This window comes from Vanacampus margaritifer, chromosome 5 (assembly GCF_051991255.1).
Source record: "Vanacampus margaritifer isolate UIUO_Vmar chromosome 5, RoL_Vmar_1.0, whole genome shotgun sequence".
Lineage (NCBI taxonomy): Eukaryota > Metazoa > Chordata > Actinopteri > Syngnathiformes > Syngnathidae > Vanacampus > Vanacampus margaritifer.
In genome coordinates, this window is record NC_135436.1 from 12,863,641 (window position 1) to 12,889,663 (window position 26,023).

At 40.3% G+C, this 26,023-nt stretch overlaps 1 protein-coding gene across 7 annotated transcripts; it reads right to left on the reverse strand.

The window, feature by feature from the left end:
- Window positions 1–1,933: 1,933 nt before the first annotated feature.
- slc6a4a (solute carrier family 6 member 4a) lies at window positions 1,934–25,230 on the reverse strand. Of its 7 annotated transcripts, XM_077566292.1 has the most exons (18): window positions 25,133–25,230; window positions 24,797–24,882; window positions 24,278–24,347; window positions 15,332–15,378; window positions 14,775–14,955; window positions 12,895–13,656; window positions 11,397–11,531; window positions 10,752–10,974; window positions 8,631–8,769; window positions 8,180–8,314; window positions 7,946–8,049; window positions 7,234–7,361; window positions 6,946–7,058; window positions 5,205–5,336; window positions 4,531–4,630; window positions 4,313–4,413; window positions 3,960–4,127; window positions 1,934–2,763 (listed from the first exon to the last, which is right to left on the reverse strand). In XM_077566292.1, exons 6-18 carry the CDS (start codon window positions 13,361–13,363, stop codon window positions 2,689–2,691), a joined length of 2,022 nt encoding a protein of 673 aa, XP_077422418.1. In that variant the 5' UTR covers window positions 13,364–13,656; window positions 14,775–14,955; window positions 15,332–15,378; window positions 24,278–24,347; window positions 24,797–24,882; window positions 25,133–25,230; the 3' UTR covers window positions 1,934–2,688. The 7 variants fall into 7 exon arrangements, with proteins under 7 accessions (XP_077422418.1, XP_077422420.1, XP_077422415.1 ...); XM_077566294.1 differs by lacking the exon at window positions 14,775–14,955; XM_077566289.1 differs by having other exon boundaries at window positions 14,775–15,378; window positions 24,278–24,382.
- Between the last annotated feature and the right edge of the window lie 793 nt (window positions 25,231–26,023).

Here is a 26,023-nt window from a genome sequence, read left to right on the forward strand (position 1 = left end):
CTCAAGAGCCCCTTTATAGCCTGAGATGTTTCCCTCCACCAAAACACTTGATTCATATGATGGATCGCTGATGAGCTGATCATTTGATTCAGATATGTCAGAGGAAGAGGGAGACATCTAAAAAAGGGCTGGATGAGGACTCCTGAGGTACCGGACGTGGGCATCCATGTCATATAGGAGTATAAACATATGAGCACAACTATTTGTGAATGGTGAGATAGAAACCCAAAGGGATGTAAACGTTTGCGCTCATGAGTTTACATGTGGTCATAAGTTTAACAGGCACATTCTCAAATAGACACCCAGCCAGCCCTTTTGACAGAGAGAGAGAGAGAGAGAGAGAGAGAGAGAGAGAGAGAGAGAGAGAGAGAGAGAGAGAGAGAGAGAGAGAGAGAGAGAGAGAGAGAGAGAGAGAGAGAGAGAGAGAGAGAGAGAGAGAGAGAGAGAGAGAGAGAGAGAGAGAGAGAGAGAGAGAAAGAGAGAGATTTTATTTTTTCTTACTCTATTTTTATTGTTTGTTTTAGAACTCCAGAGAGGGCAGGGAAAGGTTTCCACACTCCTGTGCACACCAATAAAAACGTGTATGCTGCAAGATATAAAAAATAGCTATGTATTATATATTTTTTCCTTACCCGTATTGGGGTGGGGTTGCATACATAAAAAAATAAATAAAATAAAACTGAAAAATGTCCTCTGAACTGGTCGCCAGCCAATCACAGGGCACACATAGACAAAAAATTATTCGCACCCACAATCATTATAGACAATTTGGGGCGGTCAATCAGCCTATCATGCATGTTTTTGTAATGTTGGAGAAAACTGGAATACCCCGAGTAAACCCATGCAGGCACGGCGAGAACATGCAAACTCCACACCGGAAGGCTGGAGCCGGAATCAAACCCCGGATGTGCTAATTAGTGCTTCACTATGCCACTAGTGTTTTGATATCAGATATTATATCAGGTATTTGAGTTCTTTTGAGAATTGTGTGATGTGCAGTGCAGGACAGGGGTGTGTCAACGCTTTATATCCACAGTAGCTTATTTTCGCCTCCTTTTTAAATACATGTGCTGTTTTTCTTAATTCACAAGTAAAAACAGTCACAAGTCGACTACTGACCACACCAAATTCCCTGCAGCACACATAGGCCAAGCAATGTATTGTGATCGATCACCTGCCGCCAATGATGGCCAAGCGGGGCGTATCATCACAAATTGTTTGAGTCAGGTGTGTGTCTTGACCGCCACCCAACCCCTGAGACTGACTCACCGAACCCCTGGGGTTCGATCGAGCCCATCTTAAGAACCACTTCTATAAAGAAAGCAAAACATTGGCACCTCCATACAAATTAAAAAAAATGACCAAAGACACTTTTTTTCCCCCTTATATCTTTATTATCTGATGCTTCTCATATATTTCTATAGCTTTATTCTATACAGGTAGGGTTGTCAATACAGTCTTTTGTAGACATAATACATAGATCTATAAGCTTGAGAGGTACTAGAGGAAGTTACATCCTTCGTTAGTTAATTTGGCAGTTGACAACAAGAGACCAAATTGTACACCACACACACACATTCTCTTTCTCACACACACACACCTTCAGTACATTACACACACACACATCACGGCATGCACACATAAAGGCCGACCATCCCTACCTACCCTTCGACTCGCACACGCATCATCATCATCACACGCACATTCACACGTCCATGAGGGGCAGGAAACGGGTATTCACAGGATAGATTACACCAGTACCACACTGACGAGGAAACACACGTGGATGTACAGTACTTACCATATTTGAAATCTTAAATTGAGATTTCTCTCGACTTGAATATGTTGACGGTATTAAGTCCATATTTGGTTTCTATTACTGATGGCTCTGCAACAATTACAACAAGCTCATAAGGTGACCGAATAAGCGTAATCAGTATGTAACATGAGGATAATATGAAAATATGGACGTTTAAAGAGACAGAATGAAGACATTTGATAAAATGCACGTTTTGTTTTGCGTTTATAGTAGGAAAACTTTTTCTAGGGGCCATTATAACAGTCTTTTTGTCAGACACACACACACATGCATGATAAATTCATGCCACAAGCACACTTGAGAGTGCTTCGAGCTCCTAGCAAATTTCTCCTTCTTGTCCAACATAGAGGGAACGACAATACTGTCACATTGCGTGAAACGTGAGCAGAACAAATATCATATTTGGCTTCAATGATGACAATACCTGAATTTTGCTACATTAGAAATAGAATGCATAACTTATTCATATTGTATGAAAGGGGAGGAAGAGATAATTAATCACGTGGGCACTAATTGAAATAATCAGTACATATGCACATTTTAAATGCAAGCTATATAACCTACATGACTGCATCAAAAATAATTGTACAAAAAAAGTTGTTACCTGTTGAAAAGGCAGTGATGCACATTCAAGAAAAAAATAAAATAAAGCATAATGTGTGTAAAACCTACTCACAAACTCAACCAAGTCAAATACCATTGATGTAACCTGTCTTCACCTACACTTGCAGATTTCGGGTTCACAAAGACATAGGGTGCAAGAGATGTATGAAGAAGAGGCAGATGTGGCGAAAAGTAGCCTCCATGTTTTGTAGTGTTGCGAGGGATCCAGAAGAGGGCACTAAGTAGCTGGAATTGGCACAGGAGGGTCAGACTGCATTGGTGACAATGAAGCCTCTGTGTTGGTCATTGCTGGGCTCCGGAGTGATGCTCTTTGATAAACGCTGAAATAAAATACAAAAATGCACATTAACAGGGATAATAATAAGTGTCAAATTGCAAAGATACAGAGACTCTGAAATGCAGCATTTATCGGTTCATATAAAATTCAAATTTTGGAGAAAAACATACACAACAAAAATATAAAATAAAAATATACTGATTAGTGCACAGGTGTGCCTTAAACTGCCCGCAATAAAAAATCCACTCTGAAAGGTGTCGTTTTGTTTTAATGGGAGGGGCAGAAAAAACAGTCAGTACTACTACTACTACCTGTGCACTAATCAGCATCTTGATATGGCATATTTGTGCTCACTATCACAGATTTAGACTGGTTTGTGAACAATATTTGAGAGAAATGGTGATATTGTGTACGCGGAAGAAGTTTTAGATCTTTGAGTTCATCTCATAAGAAATGGGAGCAAAAACAAAAGTGTTGCGTTTATATTTTTGTTGAGTATATTTAGCACAAATGATTATATTGTATTTCCAAAACATTGGAGTTGTTTTGAATTAAAGTCGTGATTCTGGAAAGAAAAAGTTATGATTTGAATGCCAGGCATACACAGCCCTCTAAATATAAACAAACAAATTGGCCATATTGTTCATATTTATTTATTTTAATTTTATATTTTTTGGGTTGGTGGTGATGGGGTTATGCATTTTAGTGAGTATAAGGGGGTTAGAAGCAAAAGTATCTTGAGTAGTGGACCAGCCAGGCCACCTCTCGTTAACACTAGAGTTAGTGTTATTCACTGGTTAACATGTGTTTGTCATGTACTGTATATGTTTACACTTCAACCTGCTGACAGTGTGTGTCAGTGTCATTGCGAACCTTGGCACTTGTGTCAATACCGTACAATATGGCCTTACTACACAATGTAATTATAATGACGTTGAAAATGAAAGGAAAGTTTTTGTTGTTCTCATCAGTACATCATGGCAGGTGTGTGATTGTACAAAGCAAGTGAGCAAGCATTCAATAAGCCTGCATGAAAGGACTTCCCACTTTCCAGTCAGTGTAGTCAGGTGACGGCTTACTTGCAATACGTGTGTAGCTTGAATGAGTGTTTTTTCCCCCCCTAGCTAATCTCTCGCCTGTGCTTTTTCCTTTGATGCTAACTTGTAGTTGTGTAACACTTATTCACTCATTCTAAAGTAGTAAAAAGATCCCCCAAAAATGTGCACAGGAAGGGCGTACCTGTTTAAATGTGCCCTTGGAATTGATTAGGTGGTAAACCATGTAAGCAGGCACGCAGATTAATGAGGACACCCCGATACTGTAGCCAAGAGCTGTGGTCCAAGGTGGATACTGGTAGTCAAACAATTTGACCTCAGGCGGGAAGGCCAGGAAGCTGATAATGATGAACTGTAAATAGAAACAAGTTACACAGTTATGTTATGGGGATCTCGTGATGAAAAATAATGTGAATACAGGAGCTATTCTGAAGGTTTTAGTGGTGGGGGGTCAGTGCCCTTGGGTTGTGAGGTATTGACAGTAAGGGCCGTTACTACAGGGATGGGGCAAAAAGTACTGATTTCTGAATGTCTGACCAGGAGAAAACTGGGGCAGATGGCGACCCAGCAGATCCTCCAGAAGTATCCCGGGTAGAAACCGAGCATGAGCTGGATGTCGTTGCAGAATCGGGTGGTACCTGAAATACACACACAGTCTCAATACCTTCATCTTCAATCAGTGCACAAAATCATTTGGGATGAATTGCCCATTAAAATGATATTTCATAATTTCTTAATAAGAGGTCCAAACTAACCGTAGAACCAGGAAACGGCAATGACTTCAAGCAGCACAACTGTGATAACCGCAGGGCCCGTGGCGTACTCCTCAAACAACTTCACCACAAAAGCTCCTCCCTGATCCAAGAAGAAAAACAAGAGTCATCCCATTTCTAATCAATCCTTTTTTTACAGGCCTTGTCCACACATGATGATGATAGCATGTTGCATGTGGAGAGCGTGGCCGTTAATTACTCCCTTACCTTAATTGAGGGCAGGAGATAAAGGAATTACTACTTTAATCTGATTTCCATGTAATTGTAAACTGCAGCTAATTATATTAGCTAAATGGAACTGCAACACACAAGGAAGCATATCTACAGTATATTCTTAGAAATGATTAAAAAAAAAGACTAAATGAGATAAATAAATAAATGAATAACTGAGGACTTTCGTGGTAGTAGATAGATCACAGCATTGTCATAGCAATTCCCAGATAGGAGGCATACAGATGACATGGGAGTTTTTTTGATTGGATGCTTACTTAGCACCTAAAAGTTCTGAGAGGTAATATTGTGATGTGTCTTTGAGTTTCAAAAATGTTGCAAACATTTTTATTTATTTTTTTTTTTACAAGGAAATTAAATAAAATTAGTGCTGCAGGTTCAAGATGATGTTATTTTCATAATACTGTAAAAGAGTTGTGACTTACATATGTGAGGGTGGAGAGCGCCCCGAGGTAGCAGACGCAAACGAGGCCAAAGACAAACCGCTCTCGTCTTTTAACCAGGACAGTGGGGAATTCATCAAGCATGGCTGTGACTACCCCCTCCAAACCGGCAAACTTGAAAGGGGAACAAGATGCGAGCACATTAGAACTGAACTGGCCACTCATTTCCACTGTATGCATTACATGATTTCCATCCATTTTTTATAGCGCCGGTCTTATCCCTATTTTTCATAGCGCCTATCCCAGCTGACTTTGGGAAAGAGGTCAAGTACATTGAGAACTGTTTTCTAAGCAATAACAAGACAACTCACTTTAACCCCAATGGACAATTTAGCCCACTTAAATGTTAGAGGGGGCCATATTTTTTCCATCAGTGCTACTCAGGTGCCACACACAACCATACTGCTGGTTAAAATATATTAACAATATATATTGTTAAAAATATATTGAATTTTTCACAAGACATTTCTTAATGTATAATGTGTAAAATGTAACTGATCTAACCCCCTAAAAATATTTGAAGCAAACAATATATTGTTGTCCGCCCCCCCAACGTCCAAATGGCTCGCTTCTCTTATGAAAATGAGCATTCAAGGACAGCACAAAACTGCTGAACAGCAAACAAACATTAAAGCGCAAAAAAAATCATTTTGTGCATTTTGCATACTCACTCACAATTTTAACATTATTGAGGTCCTGCATATCATTCCAAATACACAAACAATTATTAGACCTACACATGTAGTATTGGGCAGTAAGTGCAACTAATCCATGTTTGCCATCTAGTGGTGGCTGGTGATAATACAACATAAACTGTCATATTCACAGTATGGCACCCTTCGCATATTCACAGATCTCCCCAGTCCTTTATTTCTCAATTTAGCTTTTTTCCCCTCTGGTTCTTCCGCACAGCTTTTTGTGGAAACCGTATATTGAATGTTTATCAGCGATATTTGAAGATTTTTCTTTTATGAAAAAGAAAAAATGAAAACATTTTCTTTTTTCTTTTTAATTAATCGGGAGACCACTCAGACTGCAAACTGCCAGTTGCTCATTCCTGATTTAAAGTATTCAATGTGGTCCTCGGCAACCATGTTGTTGACCCTCGTGATTCTCTACTTGCACGCTCATCATAACTCAAGGATTTCAAATCAGGTGATCTTCCTCATCTTCTGCTGCTCCACTCCCGCCTGCTTCCTAATTTAATGAGGAATTAATTTCCCAAAATGAATTTGTAGTAATTTAACCCTCTCTGCATTGCTCAACCCCAACATGTCTGAATGTCTGTTAACAGTTAATGGTGGCTAAACAATAATTTGAAAAATAAAGTACAAGATACCCGACTATCAGGAAGACATGAGTGACACGAGGTATTGTGCAGTAATATCCTCAGTCATGAAAAGGTGGACCAAAGCATCCCTGATGTTGATTCGACATTTATTATCAGTATGCAATAAGAGCTTCACAGGTCTCTAAGATGGCTGCTTGGACAAAGATGAACACAGGCTTATTGGGAAAAGATCACTGCACTGATATAAGGGCACGGTCACATTTTGTTTACTATTAAAAGTGAGCAGGAGTGTGTCATGCACAAACAAGTCAAATAGAAGACATTGCTTGCATATATAAAATATGCTGTGTGGTTTTAGAGCGGAGCAACATGTGACTGACATATTCATCATCACAAAGAACATTGACTTATGAGCACAATGAGTTAACTTACTGTGCTATCCAGACCCAACATAATGATCATGAGGAAGAAGATTATGGCAAAGAATGTTGCAGCTGGCATGTTCGCAATAGCTTCTGCGTAAATGATGAAAAGCAGACTGGGTCCTAGAAAGAAAAGAAAGACAAGCAGGTTTGGGGAGATATCATCTCGGTACAATGTTCTGAAATTATCTTCAGACCTTATACAAAATCAATTTAGGGAAAAATTCAGGTCATTTTGAGATGGGATTGTTCTCCATTAATGTGATATTGAATAGAGCTGGCCGGTGTAGTTTCTTACCAGCATCCTTGGCAACGGCATCCACATCCTGCTGCCTCATCTCAGCCATGTAGCCCAGCACAGTGAAAATCACAAAGCCGGACAGAAAGCTGGTGAGGCAGTTCACTGAGCTGGTCACCAAAGCATCTCTGACAAGGGGCAGAAAAGAGGCGCGTTTGTGTGAGGTGATGAATTTGGGGTCTTTTGTAGTGCGACTTCGTCACTCCTGGGTCTAACCTGTACATTGTTATTGCGACTTTTGGCTTGTCCTATCAGGTGCACTGCAACTTGGCCTTGTAAATCATCCAAGTTAAGACTGCCATCACTCAATTCAACTCTATTATAGAGCACTTCAAAACAACCACCGCTGTTTCAACCCTGTGGAACACCATATGTTCCATTCTACATGTGAATTCATATTGCGCATATTCGTCCAACCACTTTTTTTTTTGTGCTCGACATGGTTAGTATGATGCAATTACAATAATAAAGAAATCACACGACACACTATCACTACAGCCACAGGTCGACTACTGAGCACACCCAATTCCCTGCAGTTTGGCCAAGCAATGTAGCATGGTCACCTGCAGCCAACGATGGCCAAACGGGGCGTATCATCATGAATCAATTGAGCCGGGCGTGTGTCTTGACCTCCGTCAAACCCTTGAGACTGACTCACCGCACGCCTCGGGTTTGATCGAACCCAGGTTAAGAACCACTGTGTTAAACTCACTTGTAGCAGTTGTTGTGAAAAGGGTTGTAGCTGGCATAGGCAAGGAGAACCCCAAAGCCTGGACCAAGTGAGAAGAAGATCTGAGCTGCTGCATCGATCCACACCTTGAATACACCATAAGGGACAAATTGTTGGTGGAAGAAAAAAAAAAAGTTCATTTACAGGACAGGAAAAAAATTATGTAACAAGTTTCTGCCATTTCCAACCTCCGTGCAAAAACAATACTTTTCTTACTGTAGTGCTGAGCAGTTTCTCCCAATCAGGTTTGAGATAGAAGACCACACCCCTCCAGGCCCCGGGTAGAGTGGCCCCACGGACGAGGAGCACCAGAAGCACCAGGTAAGGAAAGGTTGCTGTCACCCAGACCACCTAAAAAAGTAAATAAATTACCTTGAGGTTGATGATGCCTTTGAATGAAACGCTGTTATTGTTTTGATGTTGTGCGTGTACGTTGATGAGCACGTAAGGAGTGTGATGTCATCACACTGAGCTTTTTCATTTGGTGAAATTGAATCATGTGAAGCTGCTAAAAATAGACTCTCAGGTCTGGCTTGTGGTCTCATTGACTTAACTGGTGAGCCACAGAAGATTCCACAGCAATGATGACTGATCATGAGTGTGATACATGATGACCATCCATCCATCCATCCATCCATCCATTAGCCGTACTGGTGCCGTCAGTTACCTTTCCAGATGTTTTGACTCCCTTCCAGATGCTGAAGTAGACGATGATGAAGATGAAGAGCAAACAAAGGGCTAGCTGCCAGCTGACGGAACCCAGCTGATGCAGACCTGAAGAGAGGTGAACCTGCAGCACGTGCCGACTGGAGAAAGGAGGCAGGGTGAGGATGTTGGGAGGTAAATGGAAAGAGACAAAAAGGTGATCAAAGCTTTTTGCTTCACAATATTAACTAATTTACTGCCAGTGACAGCTATAGACGTCAAAAACTCATTTGAACTATTTCTATTAGTTTAGTTTAGTAAGAGTATGAAAACCTAGATTTTTTTTTGTACATTTAGAACAGATATAAAATTTGTGATTAATTGTTAGTTAACTAGTGAAGTCATGCGAATAATTACGATTACAAGTTTTAATCGCCTGATGCCACTAATTTAAATTATTATTTTATTTTTTTAAAGAAAAGATTATTAAAAATTAGGAGCGTCAGGTGAGTACTATTTTTAATCATAATTGCATGACTTCACTAGTTAACTCACGATTAATCACAAATTCTGTTCTGTTCTAATACAATATTAAAAAACACTAGGTTTTCATACTCTTAACAAAAGTGGGAAAAAATGTTAAACTTATAGAAATAGTTCAAATGAATTTTTGACGTCTATAGCCGACAATGGCAGTGAATGAGTTATTAAATTGTATACAGCCCCACTAGTCTGAACACGGCATTCTGATTAATATTGCGCTTGTGGAATATGAATTACGCAGAAAAATCCCTCCATTTTGTCACTTGCTGGCGACTGAAAGTGACATCATAGTTGATCAGTGCTCAGGTAATAATCAATTACATCTGTTTTCTGAGTTTGGTCATGTGACGTTCACAAGCTGAGCCGTGATGGGTTGCTCCCTAAAAAAAGCAAGTGGCTTTTTGACCGACGTGTTGCTACATGAGAGTGAGTTTGCTTACATGCAAAGTAGACATGCAGTAGGTTGCACTGACCAGCTGCTACATTTTGTACGCCGCACCCAACTGAGAAGATCTAATACAAAAACTGTATCAAATATGATGTCTTTACAAAAAAGAATGCTGCTCAGCTTTGCCAGTGCCAAAGAAGTATAAAGTTAATTGTATTCATTAATGTGACAGTGTCATATTGGGACATTTTTACAACTGTGACTACATCACACTTACTGAGCTGAATTCCGTAGGCATGTGTAGTGAAGTGTATAAAGAGAAAATAATGCAAACAAGAGGTGGTGGAAAGTGAGGATATTATCCAGTGGCAAGTTAAGCACACAAAGCTCAGTTGATGAAATGATTTATGAAGATGAAATCTGGTGGCAGACTGCAAGCACCATCGACAGATAATGAAATCTGTCTCCAAAAACAGCTTGAAGGGTATTAGGCCAGCCTGTTTGGTCACCAAAACAATGTTACAACAGGGAGGGAAATCACTGAAGTGACTGTCTACATAAAAAAATTATTATTATTTTTTTTTCATACAATCTCAGTCAATGTTAAGGAAATACACTACAGTATAGTAATGTAGATGGCTACACATTATCATGATATTCTGTTCTTGACGGCAACTTTCCAAGACATACAAATGTATTGTAATAGTCTAGTATCTGTATACGTGCCCATCCCTGTTTAAAATAATAAGAAATTTGATAGTAGAATATCCACAACGTGAACTGACAGTCAGGCCACTACATACGATGATGACGATAATCCAATAATGCTATAACATTGGTAGAGGTTCGTGAACTAAAAAAAATGCATGCGTGTTATTGTGCTAATAGTTTGTAGTGTTACCTGATTTGGCTACATTACAACGGAGACATTTGAAGAAAAGCTCTACATATGATCAAGTGCTGATCTATGCCATTTTCAAGACCAAAACTGAGCATGAGTGTCGTCGTAAAAGCAAAATGTCCTCAAATCACTTGTATTATATTGAATATATTGTAGTGTATATAAAGGCAGTCACTTATCCAAGTTGAAAAAAAAAATAATTTAATTTGACAACAAATCAACAATATTTGGGCTAGCTTACTGAAAATTTGACGTGATGGCAATTCTTATCCTCCCCCTACTGCCTCCACATCCCACTTACATGCACTTACGTATAGAACTCCTCGGCAGGTGAGGTGGAGGAGTTGGACCACAAAATATTTTGGTCGGTGGACATGTAGCTGTGACAGTTGTCCGTGTTCCAGCTGTTGGAGCAGGTGGTCCAGGGAAGGGTGGACTGGAACGACGACAACAGGTAGTACAAGGCCCAGGCCATGATGGTGTTGTAATAGAAGGCAATGTAGAGGGCTATGATGCAGATAGCAAAGCCGATACCTGGATGAAGGAACCAGAAGACTATTAGAAAGAATATTAATAGGAAAGTTCTGGTCTACACATATTAAGTAAGCAATACTTTGCCATTTGTAAAGGATTATTTTGTGTATCACTTATTCTCCACAAATCAGTGACGCCTTCAAACTCGTGCTCAAGTGCTGACATTTCCCACTCTCAATTTACATATGAATCAATTTCCAAACACCTGGCATTTGGCATGGAAATGTGACAATTTCCATAACATAGTCACAACATCACTGTCAATGTTCAAGGAGGAGTCACTGCAGCAGGTTAAATGAATTGGCTGCCATCTTGACACTCTGCTTTTCCCCTCCTATTTTGTTTTCCTTCAGCCAATTCTCTCACCGGCCCACCTGCTTTTTAAGCAATTGTTCAACTAATTTTTTTCCATTTGCTCCTACCTTTGAAGATGGGGCAGATGTGTTTCCAGATGGAAATGCAGCCATTGCGGTGAAACTGGCCGAGAGCCAGCTCCATGTAGAAGAGCGGCACACCTCCAAACAACGCCATCAACAGGTAGGGGAGTAAAAAGGCACCTGAGGTGAGGACATGATGGCAAAGGGTTAAGAAATTGATGAGCCGAGGGTGGGGATAGTAGAAAACAGAGACATTAAAGCCACTTTTATCCCAAAAATGAAAAAACAGGACAGTCAATTCTGCATCTTACATAAAAAAAATGCACAGTAAGATAATTGGTTAGCATAAGTATAATTAAAGACTAGAAAATTAGACTCCAACATGCAGCTACTAATATCACTTCTCCCCTTTCCCTCCTGTCTGATGTGATTGTGCGCTCATTTGTGTGTGGATGTGTGTATTTTATTCTTTTTGTCAAAGATAAGAGTTGATTGAGCGCCTGCCCAAGCAACAGGTTATTAAGCAAGCAGGGGCACTGAGACCGTTCCAATAAAACAAAACCCCTCACAATTAATACTGTCGCCTCCTATCAAGTGTCTCCTTGAGCCCATCTCTGCTTCACACATACACACACACTCACACGCAACACAGGAAATTGCGCGGATTTTATTATTGCAGATTCAATAAAAGTGGAAAGGGAGGTTGTGTGTTGTGGGAGGTAAGGATTTTGTCACACACAGGCAGAAACGTTTAATTTTTACAACCGAGATTGTGTAAATAAAACTTTTATGTGACAATAAATTTGTCGGCATCATGAGATGTTTTCATGAGGACTCAAAACACGATAATGAAGTATGTCAAATTGAATTTAGCTTTTTATAGCACAATTTGAGCACATTTGCTGGGCTAGTCTGAGAAGTCAGGATTTAATCAATCATAATATTCAACAATTAACCCCTTCAGACCAGCATTTGTTCTGCTGAGCATTTTTTAAATTTATTTTTTATAAACGGAATTTGACTCTTTTCCCACATAAGAACAACATGGAATTGTTTTTGGGGAGTGGGGTATTTCGTTTTTATTTGTTATTGTTATAGTTTTTATTTGTTATAGTGGACGGGGTATAGGGGTTAAAATATTTTTCTAAATTCAGGAATGAAGGTAAATAACTAGTTTGGCATCCTAATCCAGAAATAATGTACTTATTTTCTTTTTTTTTTCTACTTTAGTATTAAAACTATAATTTGTTTATAGGACTTCTTGTCATCGGTTTAGGGTATTTTGGGCATCAGGCGGTAGGCTTAATAAATGTGTTAATGAATAATATTTGTATCCTGCAGATGAAACAAATTCTTAATTTGTGTTTTTAGATGAAAAAGAATTGATGCACACGTTGTTGTGCTACTTCAGAAAACTAATTTTAGGAGTCCACAATCAATTTCATGTGGATGATCTCATTTTAATCTTACATTTTCATTCATCAAATAAAAAAAATAATCAAATTTTCCCCGAGATTCCCCTCCCACTCATCTAACGCCTCACCTCCACCATTTTGATAGCAGATGTAGGGGAACCGCCAAACATTCCCCAGGTCCACTGCGTAACCAATCACGGACAGCAAGAAGTCCACCTTCTTGCTCCAAGTTTCTCTGGGCCGGTCCAAGCTGGTTTGTTGGACCACCAGAGTCCTGAGACCTCCCAGCGGCGCGGCGGACCCGGAGCCACCTGCGAGCCCCGAGGTGGAACCTGCAGAGTTTGCCGCGGAAAGCCCCGCTCCCTCTTTGGAGCTCTGAGGGCCGGACGTGGTGAAGCCATTGGACACCTGCTGGCCCGAAGCCGGACTCTTGGGTCCTCTCTCCGCAAGACCGTCAGCCAGCATCAGTCGACAGTTTTCATCTTGCGTGCCGTCCTCTTCTGCCTTCACCACCTCACTCTCTTTGTCTCTCTCGGCCTCGCTCTCACATTCGTCTTTTGTCAACATGCTCGTCATCATCAGATCTTTTGTCTCCATTGAGTCGCGCTGGCAGTTGTGTTTGGGTTTTGGTGAGGTAGTTATGGCCGGGAAGAGGTCGGTGAACGGAAGATGGTCTTGGTGCCTGATATGGTGCCCATTAGGGGAACAAATATGGTGAACAGAAGGGTGAGGCGAGATAGGGTATGATGAGTTTAAGAAAGAAGTGTCTGTGTCTTTTTTGGACAGACAAGGCAAGGATGAGGAGGTTGAAAATAGACTGATGAAAGAAAAATTAAGTGCAGACGAGAATTTTGGCTCTTCTCCGTTAACTGCTTGTTATCGAAGGCCCTCTGTAAAAAAAAGAGGAAAAGAAAACATTGACACAAGAACGTTGATAAAAATGAATGATTGAAACAATAGTGAACTCTAGGTTCAACTTTGAACTTTTGCACCAGTTCTTGATTTTAAAAACATTCCCCAACATTCCTAAGAAAATACAATAAAAACACATGCAGTACAGCTAGAAATTGAGAAAAGACACATTGCTTCACTTATTTCCTCTTGTATCCAATTTCATGTGGAATGAATCTGAGTTGCATAACTTTTTTTAAAATTATTATTATTATCTGATCAAAAGCAAAGAAGACAGGAATATGCGGCTGAAACATGCAAACAACACATGCTCGTAAAACTTCTGTAATCGTTAAGTCTAAAAAAACCTCAAGCAAAGAACGCATCAGATTGAATGGCCATAATTTGTTGAAGCAATTGTGTTTGTTCCGTGTTGGGGGACTAAACGGACGCAGGCACAGAGAAGGGATGAAATGAAAGAAAAACATCGAGAAAGACAAACAAGTGCTCATTAAAATTAAACTAATAATGACTAAACGGATACAGATGTCCTCTAAATGTATTACAAATAGCCATTTTAAAAAACAAGTTTGTATTTGAATTAATCTAGATTAAAATTAAATGTGCATTATTGAAAATGTACATTTATAAGTTGTTGAAATATAAATTGAATAAAAAAGATAATCAACAATAAATGTGAAATATTCATATTGAATAATGGATCTTAATTGAGTTATTTAAAAGTAATTTAATCCAATTAGCCAGACTAAATTTTCATCTTTGTAGTCACCCTAATGTACTCTGAACGGCCAAACTCAGGTCAAACCAAAACTTATCTCAACAATGACCTAATTTCTGCTAAATACACAAAAAACTTTGCGGAAAATGAAGCATTTCAATGCGAAAAGCACAATGTAAAGAAAACATGAATGTTCTGTGTAATATCTCGCTAGCTCAGTTACTCTACTTATTAAGTTGCCAAACGTGTGACAATACAGTGTAACACTTTATTTAAATTTTTTATCAAAAGCTCCAAAATAAGTAGCTGCAACAATGAAACTTTCACCACTACCAGAATTCCACTAATATTTAACTATCCTAAGTACATTGACATTACCTGTTGAGTGAGTTTGTTCGAAGACAGCAGCAGCAGCAAATAAAAAATTGGGAAAATCCTTGCCAAGGATAGCAACAGCGTAGACTAGTACATCGGGACAGCCAACTGCCCATTGAGCTCTCGAACCTCTCTCGTTTCTCTGTCACTCCCCCTCCCCTCACCAAGCACACACACAAACACACTGACACACATACAGAACAGCAGCCCAGTCATATGCAGTGATGAACAAGTGATATTGAATAAAGGTTGTGCATGCTGGAAGATTTTCTCATGTGGAATCTAGTGATAAAACACACATTAAGAACTGGATTGTGGTTTACTTTTCCACACCGCATTATTAGTACAGATAGACAAACACTAACAGGTGGTATTGTCTCTCTCACTTAGCTTCTTTTTCCCCCTTCTACGCTTTCATGTTAGCAAGTCATCACATTTTCTTCACGCCTTGCATGGAGGGATCAGATTATTTGAATTTGAAAGATGTTGCCCATACTTTAGGACTACAGTTATTTGGATTTTATCCTGCACATTCCACACAGGAACATTAAGGTACTCACATGTGCCTTGTGATTGGCTGGGGGCCCAGTCCAAGGTCACCCGCAGCCTTCAAGAAAACAAGCGGTAAAGAAAATGGTTAGCGTTCGTCAAATGGGCACAGTTTGTATTGGCAGCAAGCAAGAGAATGCCCCACAAATCCATCAGTCAGTTTTTTTGTTTCACTATGCATTTGATATTTAATACAGAGTTGTGATTGAATGTGCAGTCTGCCATTCAAACAGCATAGTTGGTGTCGTTTGCAAATATCAATATTTTTCCTTTTCGTATGAGGCTATGAATGATGAACTCTATGAATTCTGCCTAGCAACAATTTTTTGGTTGTCCGAGCAATTTGTAGGCCCAAACATTTTCTTTAGACTAAATATGTTCTTCATGAGCCCCCGCTAGTCTAAACATGGTAATGACTAACATTGTGTTTGTGGAATATGAATTAAGCAACAAAATACATCCATTTTCATCTATCTGCAAGAGCAGCCATTTTGTCACCTGCTGTCAACTGAAAATGACATCAGAGTTGCTCAGGTAATCACCAATCACGGCTCCCCCCCCCCCCCCCTCCCGACTTTGGCTATGTGACATTCACAAGTTAAGCCATGATTGGTCATTACCTGAGCCCTGAGCATCTGTGATGTAATATGTAGTCGACAGCAAATGGCAAAATAGCCGCCCCTACACACTATAACCACGCTGCACTTTTTTCTTGATATTTTTATTCGTCTTTCAGTCAAAATCTTATTTAATCTGTAGAAGTTTGCTTCTTCTATTTTGTTGTACAGCTTCCAGGTCTTGAAAGGTGCTTCCAAATGCATTCATTATTATTATTATTATTAATCTAATGCATGAACATTTGGGGTTGATTTTAAATGTATTTATTCAGTATTACAGCATGGCTTTTAACCGGAAGAAGAAAGGTCACACAGTCATGATAGGGAGTTGTGTTCCTTTTATAATGTGTTGTCAGAAGAAGTGAAGTCATCTGGTAGTAGCCAATGAAAAAGTGTCACCGTACTTGCGTGATTGGAATAACGGTCACTCAGCCCGAAACACAATGTTATAGGTAACAAGTGCTCTAGAGCCATTCAAGCCACAAATCCACTTTACAAGTTGGCAAATCAAGACGTTGTTTAGACATAAGGGTTGCGATACCTTCACTTATAAGCAGTATTATGCATGATACTTATTGTAATTCAAAGTCTGTGAACTGTTATAAAGTACTGGTATTTGATTTCTGGATGATTGTTTTCAAAATGTAAATTAAATATAATTTGTTGTTGAATTTTTACTACCCAATACTTACCTAGGTGGGTGTGACAATCAGTGGTCTTTTTTAACTTTAACCTTCTGTGGTGATTTATTTAAAATCTTAACTAATAGTAAAACTATTAAAAACTAAACTAAAACCAAGCATTTACACAAAAAAAAGAAAAGAAAAAGAAAAAAACACACCTTAAAAATAATGAAAACCAACACACATGTTCTGAAAACTAATTAAAACTAAGTAAATAAAAAAACAAAACACAAAAAAGAATAATAATGAAAATTCCCAAACTATCCCAAACACGGCTTCTTTGTTATTATTAGCATTCTGGTAAATGAATTGCCTTCAACAGTGTTTTTGCTTTAAAAAAAAAAAAATATATATATATATATATATATATATATATTTTTTTTTAGGTGTCCTGTGCATGACCCGTCACATTTCCCACACAAACGCCCCACCCAGCGCTTCCCATTTTGCCCTTGACTTTTGCTACATTAGAAGAAGGATCTTGCTGCATGTGCAAGAATCTAAGCCCTCCCTAAATGAAGACAGTGGCAGTTTTGACCGCATGACAAAATGTCTGTCATTCCACAGTTTGACATGAATGATTACCAATCTATGGTAAGTTGAAAAAAATATATATAATGCAAACCATAAGTCCGTATGATAAAAGAAATACAATCTTTAATGTCAAACGCACACACAATTTACAGTATGTTCTCGCAGACACAAACTTTAGTCTCCTTGCCAACTTTCAGAGCACATGCAAACAAAACAACATCCTGTCGTCTGCCATCAGCATGTAGAAATGATATGCTTATCAGACTCTGGCAAGTCTCAGTGGTTTTCCTGAATGGTCACATTTTATTTTCTTCTCCATGTAATCTCTTTGCAAGTATGCAGACAAAGACCACAAAGGCTGGTAGGAGAGGAGTACAACGCCTCAAAGAAAAAGTTCAGAGGAAGGAAAATAGGGGAGTCTGATATTGATGTCTGTGCCCGAGGCGTGACCCGATTAGAAACCGGATACGGTTTCATTGAAAATGTAAAAGAAATAAATTTATGATCTGTTGTCAAAACATGGTCAGAATGTTCAATTTATTGCTTTGTTGACATTAAGTTGTCCTGCTTTGCGTACACTAAAGATTTAATAAAGCCATGGACCTTTAACTATACTGTAGTATACAACCGTCTTGACCAAAACATGACAGGTGACATGTCAAGCCAATTAAACTGCATCGTAATACTGTACAAGATCACAATCTTGTTTATTTATTTGAACAAGAAAAAAAGAAAGAAAAAAAGAAAGACCCATGGGCAAGTGTGGATAACATGGGATAAGACATTTACGTAACAAGACACATTTACCAAACACTGTTAAGCCAGCAGTATTTATGCAGCTAGTATGGTACCTCCTGTTAGCAAATCTTATTTGAAAGCCATTATCTTCTGATACACTACTTAGCGGGCTTAGCTTTACAATAGCTACACAGTAACAGGTACTGTGCGTTTCCATTACTACTGTTGTTCCGATTCCATTTTTTGGCCCCCGATACCGATACCCAGCTTTACAGTATCGGCCGATGCCGATACCATACCGATGCCCAAGTTAGTTTTTTTCTCAACATGAAAAAGCTGTCCTGCCATTTGTTCAGAGCATTCAAGGGCCAATAGGATATCTTAGCTTGGCATGCAGTGAACATGTCATACATCAGTGAATGTCGTGCATGAGCAAGACACAAGATGCTGCATCCAAAATCCTATTTTAGCGTCAGAATTTATGGTATTGGCATGTTACTTTTTAGTACTCACCGATACCACCGTTTTAATGCCGTATTGGAGCCTCTGCCGATACCAGTATCGGTATCGGAACAACACTATCCATTACCCCCAGTTTTGCACAAAAGGCAAGTTGCGCAAAAAAAGCAAGCTGGAAATGGAAACACAGGATTTTTGAAAAAAAAACTTAAATATCGCAAAAATGTTTTTACGCTCTCATGAGGTGGTTCTTGAGACGCGTCGAAATAGAAGTATTTCACAAAAGTATAATGGAAACGCATTTTGCGCATTCCCTGCAGTCATGTGACCCCCGCACAGTCACGGAGTAAAGGAAGTAGGAAGTACGGGGCCACTCGCTTTTGTGTCGGAACTGCCTGCCGAAGGAACAACAAGTCTTTTTAAGCACAAAGCGATTTAGCTATAGAGCCAAGGCAGCTAGCTGTTCCATGCACGCTCCATATTGTTGCATGAAAAATGCCCGTCGTTGAAATCCGTTCCATCCAGCCATACCATTACACGACTTACAAGCGCACACAGCACCAACACCAAATGCCGGATCCCGCCCGATGAGGGGAGAGAGATGTTTTTAAACTAATCTTAACGCTGAGGATCTGTCTTCTGTAAACATCATGAGCACCGCCTACAGAACTACGAGATCTCGCGAGACAGGGTGTTACGAGAATTGCGTCTCTGAAGCCAATCACTCTTTAATGGAAACACCTACAAGTCAAAATTGCATTTTAGCTAAATAGTCAAATATCGCTTTGTAATGGAAATGCAGCTATAGAGAATTGGAGGAGGCCTTCCCAAGCATGCATTTTTGCCATTACAACTAATGACAGCTGGACCGGAAGGCCTTGTTGCAAGGTTCAGTAAGAGGTACTGAAACTCGTAAATGGTATATGGATGCACTGTGGGTAAGGTTCACCGTGAGTAGCGTTACAATCAAATGGCAAAGACTCGGGAAGGGCATTATGGCAGGATGCACGATTTCAGTGATCACTTCCATAGCATAGCATAAATCTGCTGTTAAAGGCAGAGGCAATGTAGTGCAGAGGCCCGAAAGCTGATGACCGTACAAGATATCCGTCCTTTTGAGTTTTCATGGACAACATGACAGTGATGACCCCATCAATCCAGGGAACACAGTGGATTCTCGGCACAATGGAAAAAATGGCTGTGGGCACATCTACAGTCAAGAAGCCCAAGTGTTGTAAAGGGGAAACTAACAAGAAACATCTTCAGTATCTAAGACGCGGCGATCCCAACAATCAAGCAGCAAGGTATTCGATACCTGGGAAAACAATACGGAAGCTCCCTAAAGGACAGCAGCAATCTCACAACCACTAAAGGCATAGATACAACAATCCGATGTCGGCCAAATGTGACCGAGACTTACCCCCTGTGGCATCGGCCCAGATGTCAGCACATCACATAGAAAAATTACGTAAATACCCACCGCACCGAACGAGACTATTACGTACCTTTAGAGGATGCGCGAGAAGTAATTGACCTCCATACCATCGGCGGCGGTAGTCATTATTCCTAAAAGCAACCGGAAACCGATTGCATTTTAAAGGTGTTGTTAACCATGTCGTTAGCCAGCTAAGGTGAAAAAGTAATTATATTTACTAATTACAAATAGTTGCTATACTTCTCAACTATAAAAGTAAATCCTACCTGCTATATCCAGTCGTGTCCCCGTGTCATGCCATAGTTTGGCTTTTATACCTTTCTCGGCATAGCCTTAAGCGGTAATATCATACAATGCCGGTCTCTATTGTTAGATATTAACATTTAAATTCTTTATTTCATATATTAGCCATTGTTATACATTATTAACATTTTAATTCTTTATATTAACCATGTTGTGTTGTTGTATGTTTTATAGATGTGAGATAGTGTTGAACTCAGTATAATTTGACCTTGAACTAAGCTGGAACATATTGTTTGGTCTAAAAAATTCCTTCTCAGTGTTCTGTGCGAAAACACACATTTGGTTCTTGAGAACAGAATCTGCTTCGAACACACACCCCTGACTCTGTTTGCGCCATCGCTCACGGAAAAGTACCCAGAGAGTATGTTTTGTCTACAAATGAAAGAGAGGCGGTCTGTTTAACTATAAGAAGCCATTTTCCACGCGGAAGAGACACATTCGGCACTCTGAAATTCCACCTGTTACGTGATGTTTGGAGTCTGTCACGATGTCCAGAGATCTGTTTTTATTTATTAAATCATTTTTGCAAAGGTGTTTTTTCTTACATTAAATCTGTCTTCCAATTTTTGGAACACGCAAAGAGGACAAATAAATGTATTCCTCTTCACTATTCAACCAAAGAGACAGTCATCTTCCCTATCTTCTGTCCAGACAGACATTGTACGTTCAAATGTGGAGGGTACAGCAGGGTGACGATGTGCAAAATGAGCGGGAAAAATGGTCCAGGCTTTCCATCAGTACTGTTTATCGGCATACGTCACTTCCTCTTCTTGCCCCATGCTCTGATTTGCTAGCTATCACAATGATCAAACGCGTCCGTCAATATGTCAAATTTGCTGAAAACGCCCCCCCCCCCCCGACGTAATCCAACTTGATCCGACTTTACAACAGTAATTTATACACCAATCAGACGCCGCATGCCGTCGGCCCAACGCTGCCCGACTGCCGACGTTGGATTGGTGTATCTAGGCCTTAAGACCCAACTCATCACCTGGCTTAAAGCAATCGAGCATGGTCAACCTCTTGGGAGGTTTAAAGTTTGGTGCTTCCCTTTACGGCATCATACCTCAACTACAAGGATCCTTCCTGCTCGATCACTTTCCCATGTCCCAAATGGAAGGAATGGAAAGGCTGTGTAGCAAGTTTTCGTGCCGGTAGTTGGGAGTCCCTCCATCCTTCAGTACAGTTAACTTGTATAGCAAAACTTACAAACTTCCCTTGCCAGTTTCATCAGTGGTCAAGGAGTTTAAAGTCACCAAGGCAACGGCAGTCTGTACACTCCTTTTGTGAAGATGGGAAAGTGAGACATGCAAGTAAGACCATTAAATGCGGGAGGAAGTGGAAGCCCCAGCAAGCTGTGATGGAAGCTGAATCCCACTGGAAACATTGAGATTGTTGGTACTCTAAGATAGGGATGATTGGGTCTTGGGCATTTCAACAAAAGCAGGTGGAGCAGGGCCGATGCCAGAGCTAGAAAAAGCTTTGTGGTGCAAAGAGTCCATGAAGCCATGGAGGAGGTTCACCAGGTAAAGGTGATCAGACGTGCCCCTCAAGGCTGGATATATCCCATAAACTTCAAGAAGCCAAATACCAAGATTTGATTGACAAAGCTGCTTTAAATGGCTGGCAGCCTGACACGCTACCATGTTTGCAAAACCTATTGTGCTTTTCCAGCAAAGTCTGTTTCACTACCTCCAGATAGTTGGGTTGGAAGCCAAAGACTGAAAAAGGCCAAGGAGAGCCAACATTGGAACCCTTCCGGAGGTGAAGCGTAATCAGTATTTGCTGCCCCACTCGGACGAGGTGTTAAGGGGTGAAATACCTGAGACCCTGAGATGCCTGATGATGATTTGGAAGGGTCCCAGCAGCGCCGATGCACCATGGAAACCAACAGTGACATTCCCCATCACCATTTTCAGTCTAGTCCTTGCAGTTGCAAAGCAACTTTGATGTTTACTTTTCCTTAGTGTGGAGACCGTGGGGCTCATTGGCTGTGAGGAAAGACCCAAGAACGTACAAGATAGAATGGAAGACAGCTCGGAAAAACATCACTCGTCAATCTTGGTTTTTAGCTTCACCTATGGTCAGGAGATTCATGACCATAAGAACAAAATCATGGATACAAGTGGCTGAAATGAGTTTCTTTGGAGGGTGTCTGGGCATCCTTTGGCCCTTGTTGAGTGGCAAGCTCGATCACCTGGGAAGGGCTCAGAGTCTAATCACTGTTCGTTCGCATGAAGAGGAACCAGGAAGGGTGGCTCAGGCATCTGGTTAGGATACTCCTGGACACCTCCTTGCTGAGGTGTTCTGGGCATGTCCCACCAGGAGGAGACCCCTGAGGAAGACTTAGAATACTGAGACTAAGACTAAGTCCCTTGGCTGGCCTGGGAATACCTTGGGGTCCCCCTGGAAGAGTTGGAATAAGTGGCCAGAGAAAGGGAAGTCTTCCCTTGTTAAGCTGCTACCCAGGCAACCCAACCCCAGATAAGCTGAAGAAGATGTATGCATGGATGATATGTTATGTTTTTTGTTTTGCTGATTGCATAAAACTACAGATACATAAGCACAAGGTAGAGTTAGGTATACTGTATATAATTTTTTTAACGAATGCCAAGTCCTCAAGCCAAGCAGTTGCCTCCTGGTTTGCTGTGTGGTTAGTGTGTAATCCTCTTTCCAATATTTGGATGGAAGTCAGGCAATGGGTGGGGTATAGATATCTGCATGGATTGGCAAAGGAGGAGAGTCTTTGGCTTTTTGAAGCATCCTTTGAGTTAATGTTGCTCACCCGATGTGTGGGGGGCTATGTTTGACAATACAGGGAGCCAGGGGACTGGTGTTGAGCGGATTGTCCGAGTTATGGTTCTCATGGTTGCGTTAAGGCTGGGTATCTACGTGGTGGGTGTAGGATGACCTGGACCAGACAGGGGCACAATATTCTGCGACAGAGTATGAAAGGGCCAATGCTGAAGTGCGCAGGTTGGAGGCTGCACCCCCCCCCCCCCCATTTTGCACCAGCAAGCTTGCAGAGCAGGTTTGGTGCCTTCACCTTAGCAGCCGTCTCCTTTAAATGTTTCTTGAAGGATAGAGTCCTGTCAAGGGTCACTTTAAGGTAGGTTGGATTGTAGGCATGCTTAAGCTTGAGTCTGCTCAGGAGAATGTTTAGTTCTATGGCAGTTCTTTTACGTTGTGAAGATGGAATACACTGGAAACGCTTTTTGCTGGGCTTGGTTTTAGGTGCCAGGTTTTTCAGAACTGGTCCAGTTTGGCAAGATCTTCCGTGAGCACCCGTTCCAAAGTCTGGTGCTTGGAGTGCCAAGCACATGTCGTGTGCATAAATGAATTTGTGAGATTTCGTAGCGGGCAGGTCTTTTATGTAGAGGTTAAAAAAAAAAGAAAAAAAAAAAAGAAAAAAAAAAAGAGTTGGAACTTGAACTGAGCCTTGTGGGAGTCCGTTTTTCTGAGTTTTCCATGCACTTGTGTTCTGACCGAGGTGGACTCCGAACCTTCGGTTGGTTAGCAGGGTTTTTATAATATAATATGTATATAATAGCAGAATTATATAAAGCATTCTACACACTGAAGGCGGCGTACGGGTGCATACAGGGTCACCTTGCTACAATTCTTCTATGTGGAGACCTACTGAAGCCAGATGCACAATCAACTGGGCAGCCACAGTCAAACCATAGCCACACCACTGTTGGAGTACACTACTGCATTTTATAACCAGCTATCAGACTGTAGTACTGTTACTATGAGTATGCATGTTTTAGTAGTTTTGATGTACCTAAAAAATGTGTCGTCTTACTAATTTTTTTATACTTAATTGGACTGTATACTTTTGAAACAAATAGCCTACCGAGTGTACAACTTAATTTTTTTAAATTACTTTGGAATAGCATAAAATTTGGCACTCTTTTAGGGAACACACAAGAACTGTGGGAGTTATATATGCAGTCCCCAATTACAGGAAATAGAAATTTTGAGGAAACAACCACACAAAATGAAATACTCACAGAGGGCTTCAAGGTAAAGAATTGGTTCTTAGACTTAATCATGAATAAGATTAATAACAAATAAAACTTACTGGATGTACACCTATGAAGTGAGAATTTATCATCACATTGCGATATCGTCTTATCTGCACAGATGAAGGTGGTAGTTAAAAAAAACTATTCTGTGTGTTCTTACCTTGGTGTGTTGAGCAGGACGTAAAACGTGGTCATCTCACGTCCAAGACGTCGCCTTATCAACACCCAGCCTGAATCCAATCACACGTCATTGTGCTGTGTTGGGCTTAAGGCGCAAACACAGAAAGTGTGCCCACTTTCACACACTGTATATACACTGAGCACAAAATCCAAGACTTTCGGATGCATATTTATAAAAAGGACCCACAGAAAACAAGAGTGGATGTAGACACAAGTCACAAATGTAGATCAGCAAGGTAGAAAATTGTAAAGTGTGTGCTGGCCAATAAGAGATTACAAGTCACAGGTTGTCTGTGTCCTTGCCTAACTAACCCATTTACAGACACCTGCAACCGACTGGGCCAAAAGGCACCATGCCAGGTACATGAGCACAATCAGTGTACTTGGCCTTGTTTATTGTTTGTACAGTATGTGTGTGTGTGTGTGTGTGTCTACAGTAGCAGACATGATGTAAAAGAGGGCAGCCTAGATGTTATCAAAGAAAAGTGTGTCCACTTACCAGTTTCTCCTTCTCTTTTAGATGCAGCCTTTGCAAATGTGACGAACGTCATTCCAAACAGCATCAGCTGAGGCACTAGGTTAATCCTCATTGCAACACACACAAATCCACACACACACACAAAACAGAAGAGGAAAGGAAGCAAATGCAAAAGGCACAAAAAGACAAAATGTATTCAAAAAATATACTATGTATGGTTCAACATTGGACTACCCCCCCTTTCTTCTCCATTATCAGTTTGAAGCAGAAACTTTGATTCATCCTTGACACTTACATCCTTTTTATTAGCCCCCTCTGGCATAATTCAAACTCTGATGTATTAAACATGGTACATACATGGAGGCGTATAGGCCAGGCCCAGAAATGTACAGTGACAGTGGAATGACAGAGGCATAGGTGTCAAACTCCGGTCCTGGAGGTTTGGGGTGTTTTCGTTCTCCAACTCAGCTGATATATGATCAGATCATCAGCAAGCTCTGCATAAGCCTGATAACGATCCTGCTGATTGGAATCAGCTTGTGTTGGAAGAGGAAAACCTCCAAAACCTGCAGGACTGAGGCACCTCGAGGACCAGAGTTTGACACGTATGGAGTAAGGGAACTGAACACAAAACAGCGACCCCAAGAGGGCTGATCGAGCAACAAGCTCAAGATTCCAGGCTGGGTGACAGCAGGACCCCAACCAATCATCTCATCTGACTGTGCTTATTTTGTAGTGTTGTAAATACAGCGAGCCATGACGTTACAGTATTTACTTACACTATTTATTTTTCAAAGTAAAGTAGGAAATCACTGTATTTATTTACAATTATGAAGAGAATACTTTTGAAGAGTTTATAAATGGGTTAAAAAATTCTGTCAACACTATAAAATGTTATGCCACTATAGGTCATGAGATAAGAAAAGAAAATGTGACCTACTGCTTTCCACAAAGTGACCCCTCATTTATTATTATTATTATTATTAGTATTTACAGTAAAAGCAAGGCTTTCTTAATCTATTCAGTCTCCATCCATGTTAACAGCACCAACATTAAGATAATAAAGTGTAATAAACAAAAAATTAAAATTAATTTCATGTATTAAAAATATGCCTATAAGTCATACTTTTAATCAGAAAAAAACCTAAAACACTGTTACCGAATGAGCTAAACTTGAGCTGAAAGTAAAAATGACTAATCTTTCCACTTCATCGTTGTCATCAAGTGGCAGGTCCCACCCTCCTTGCC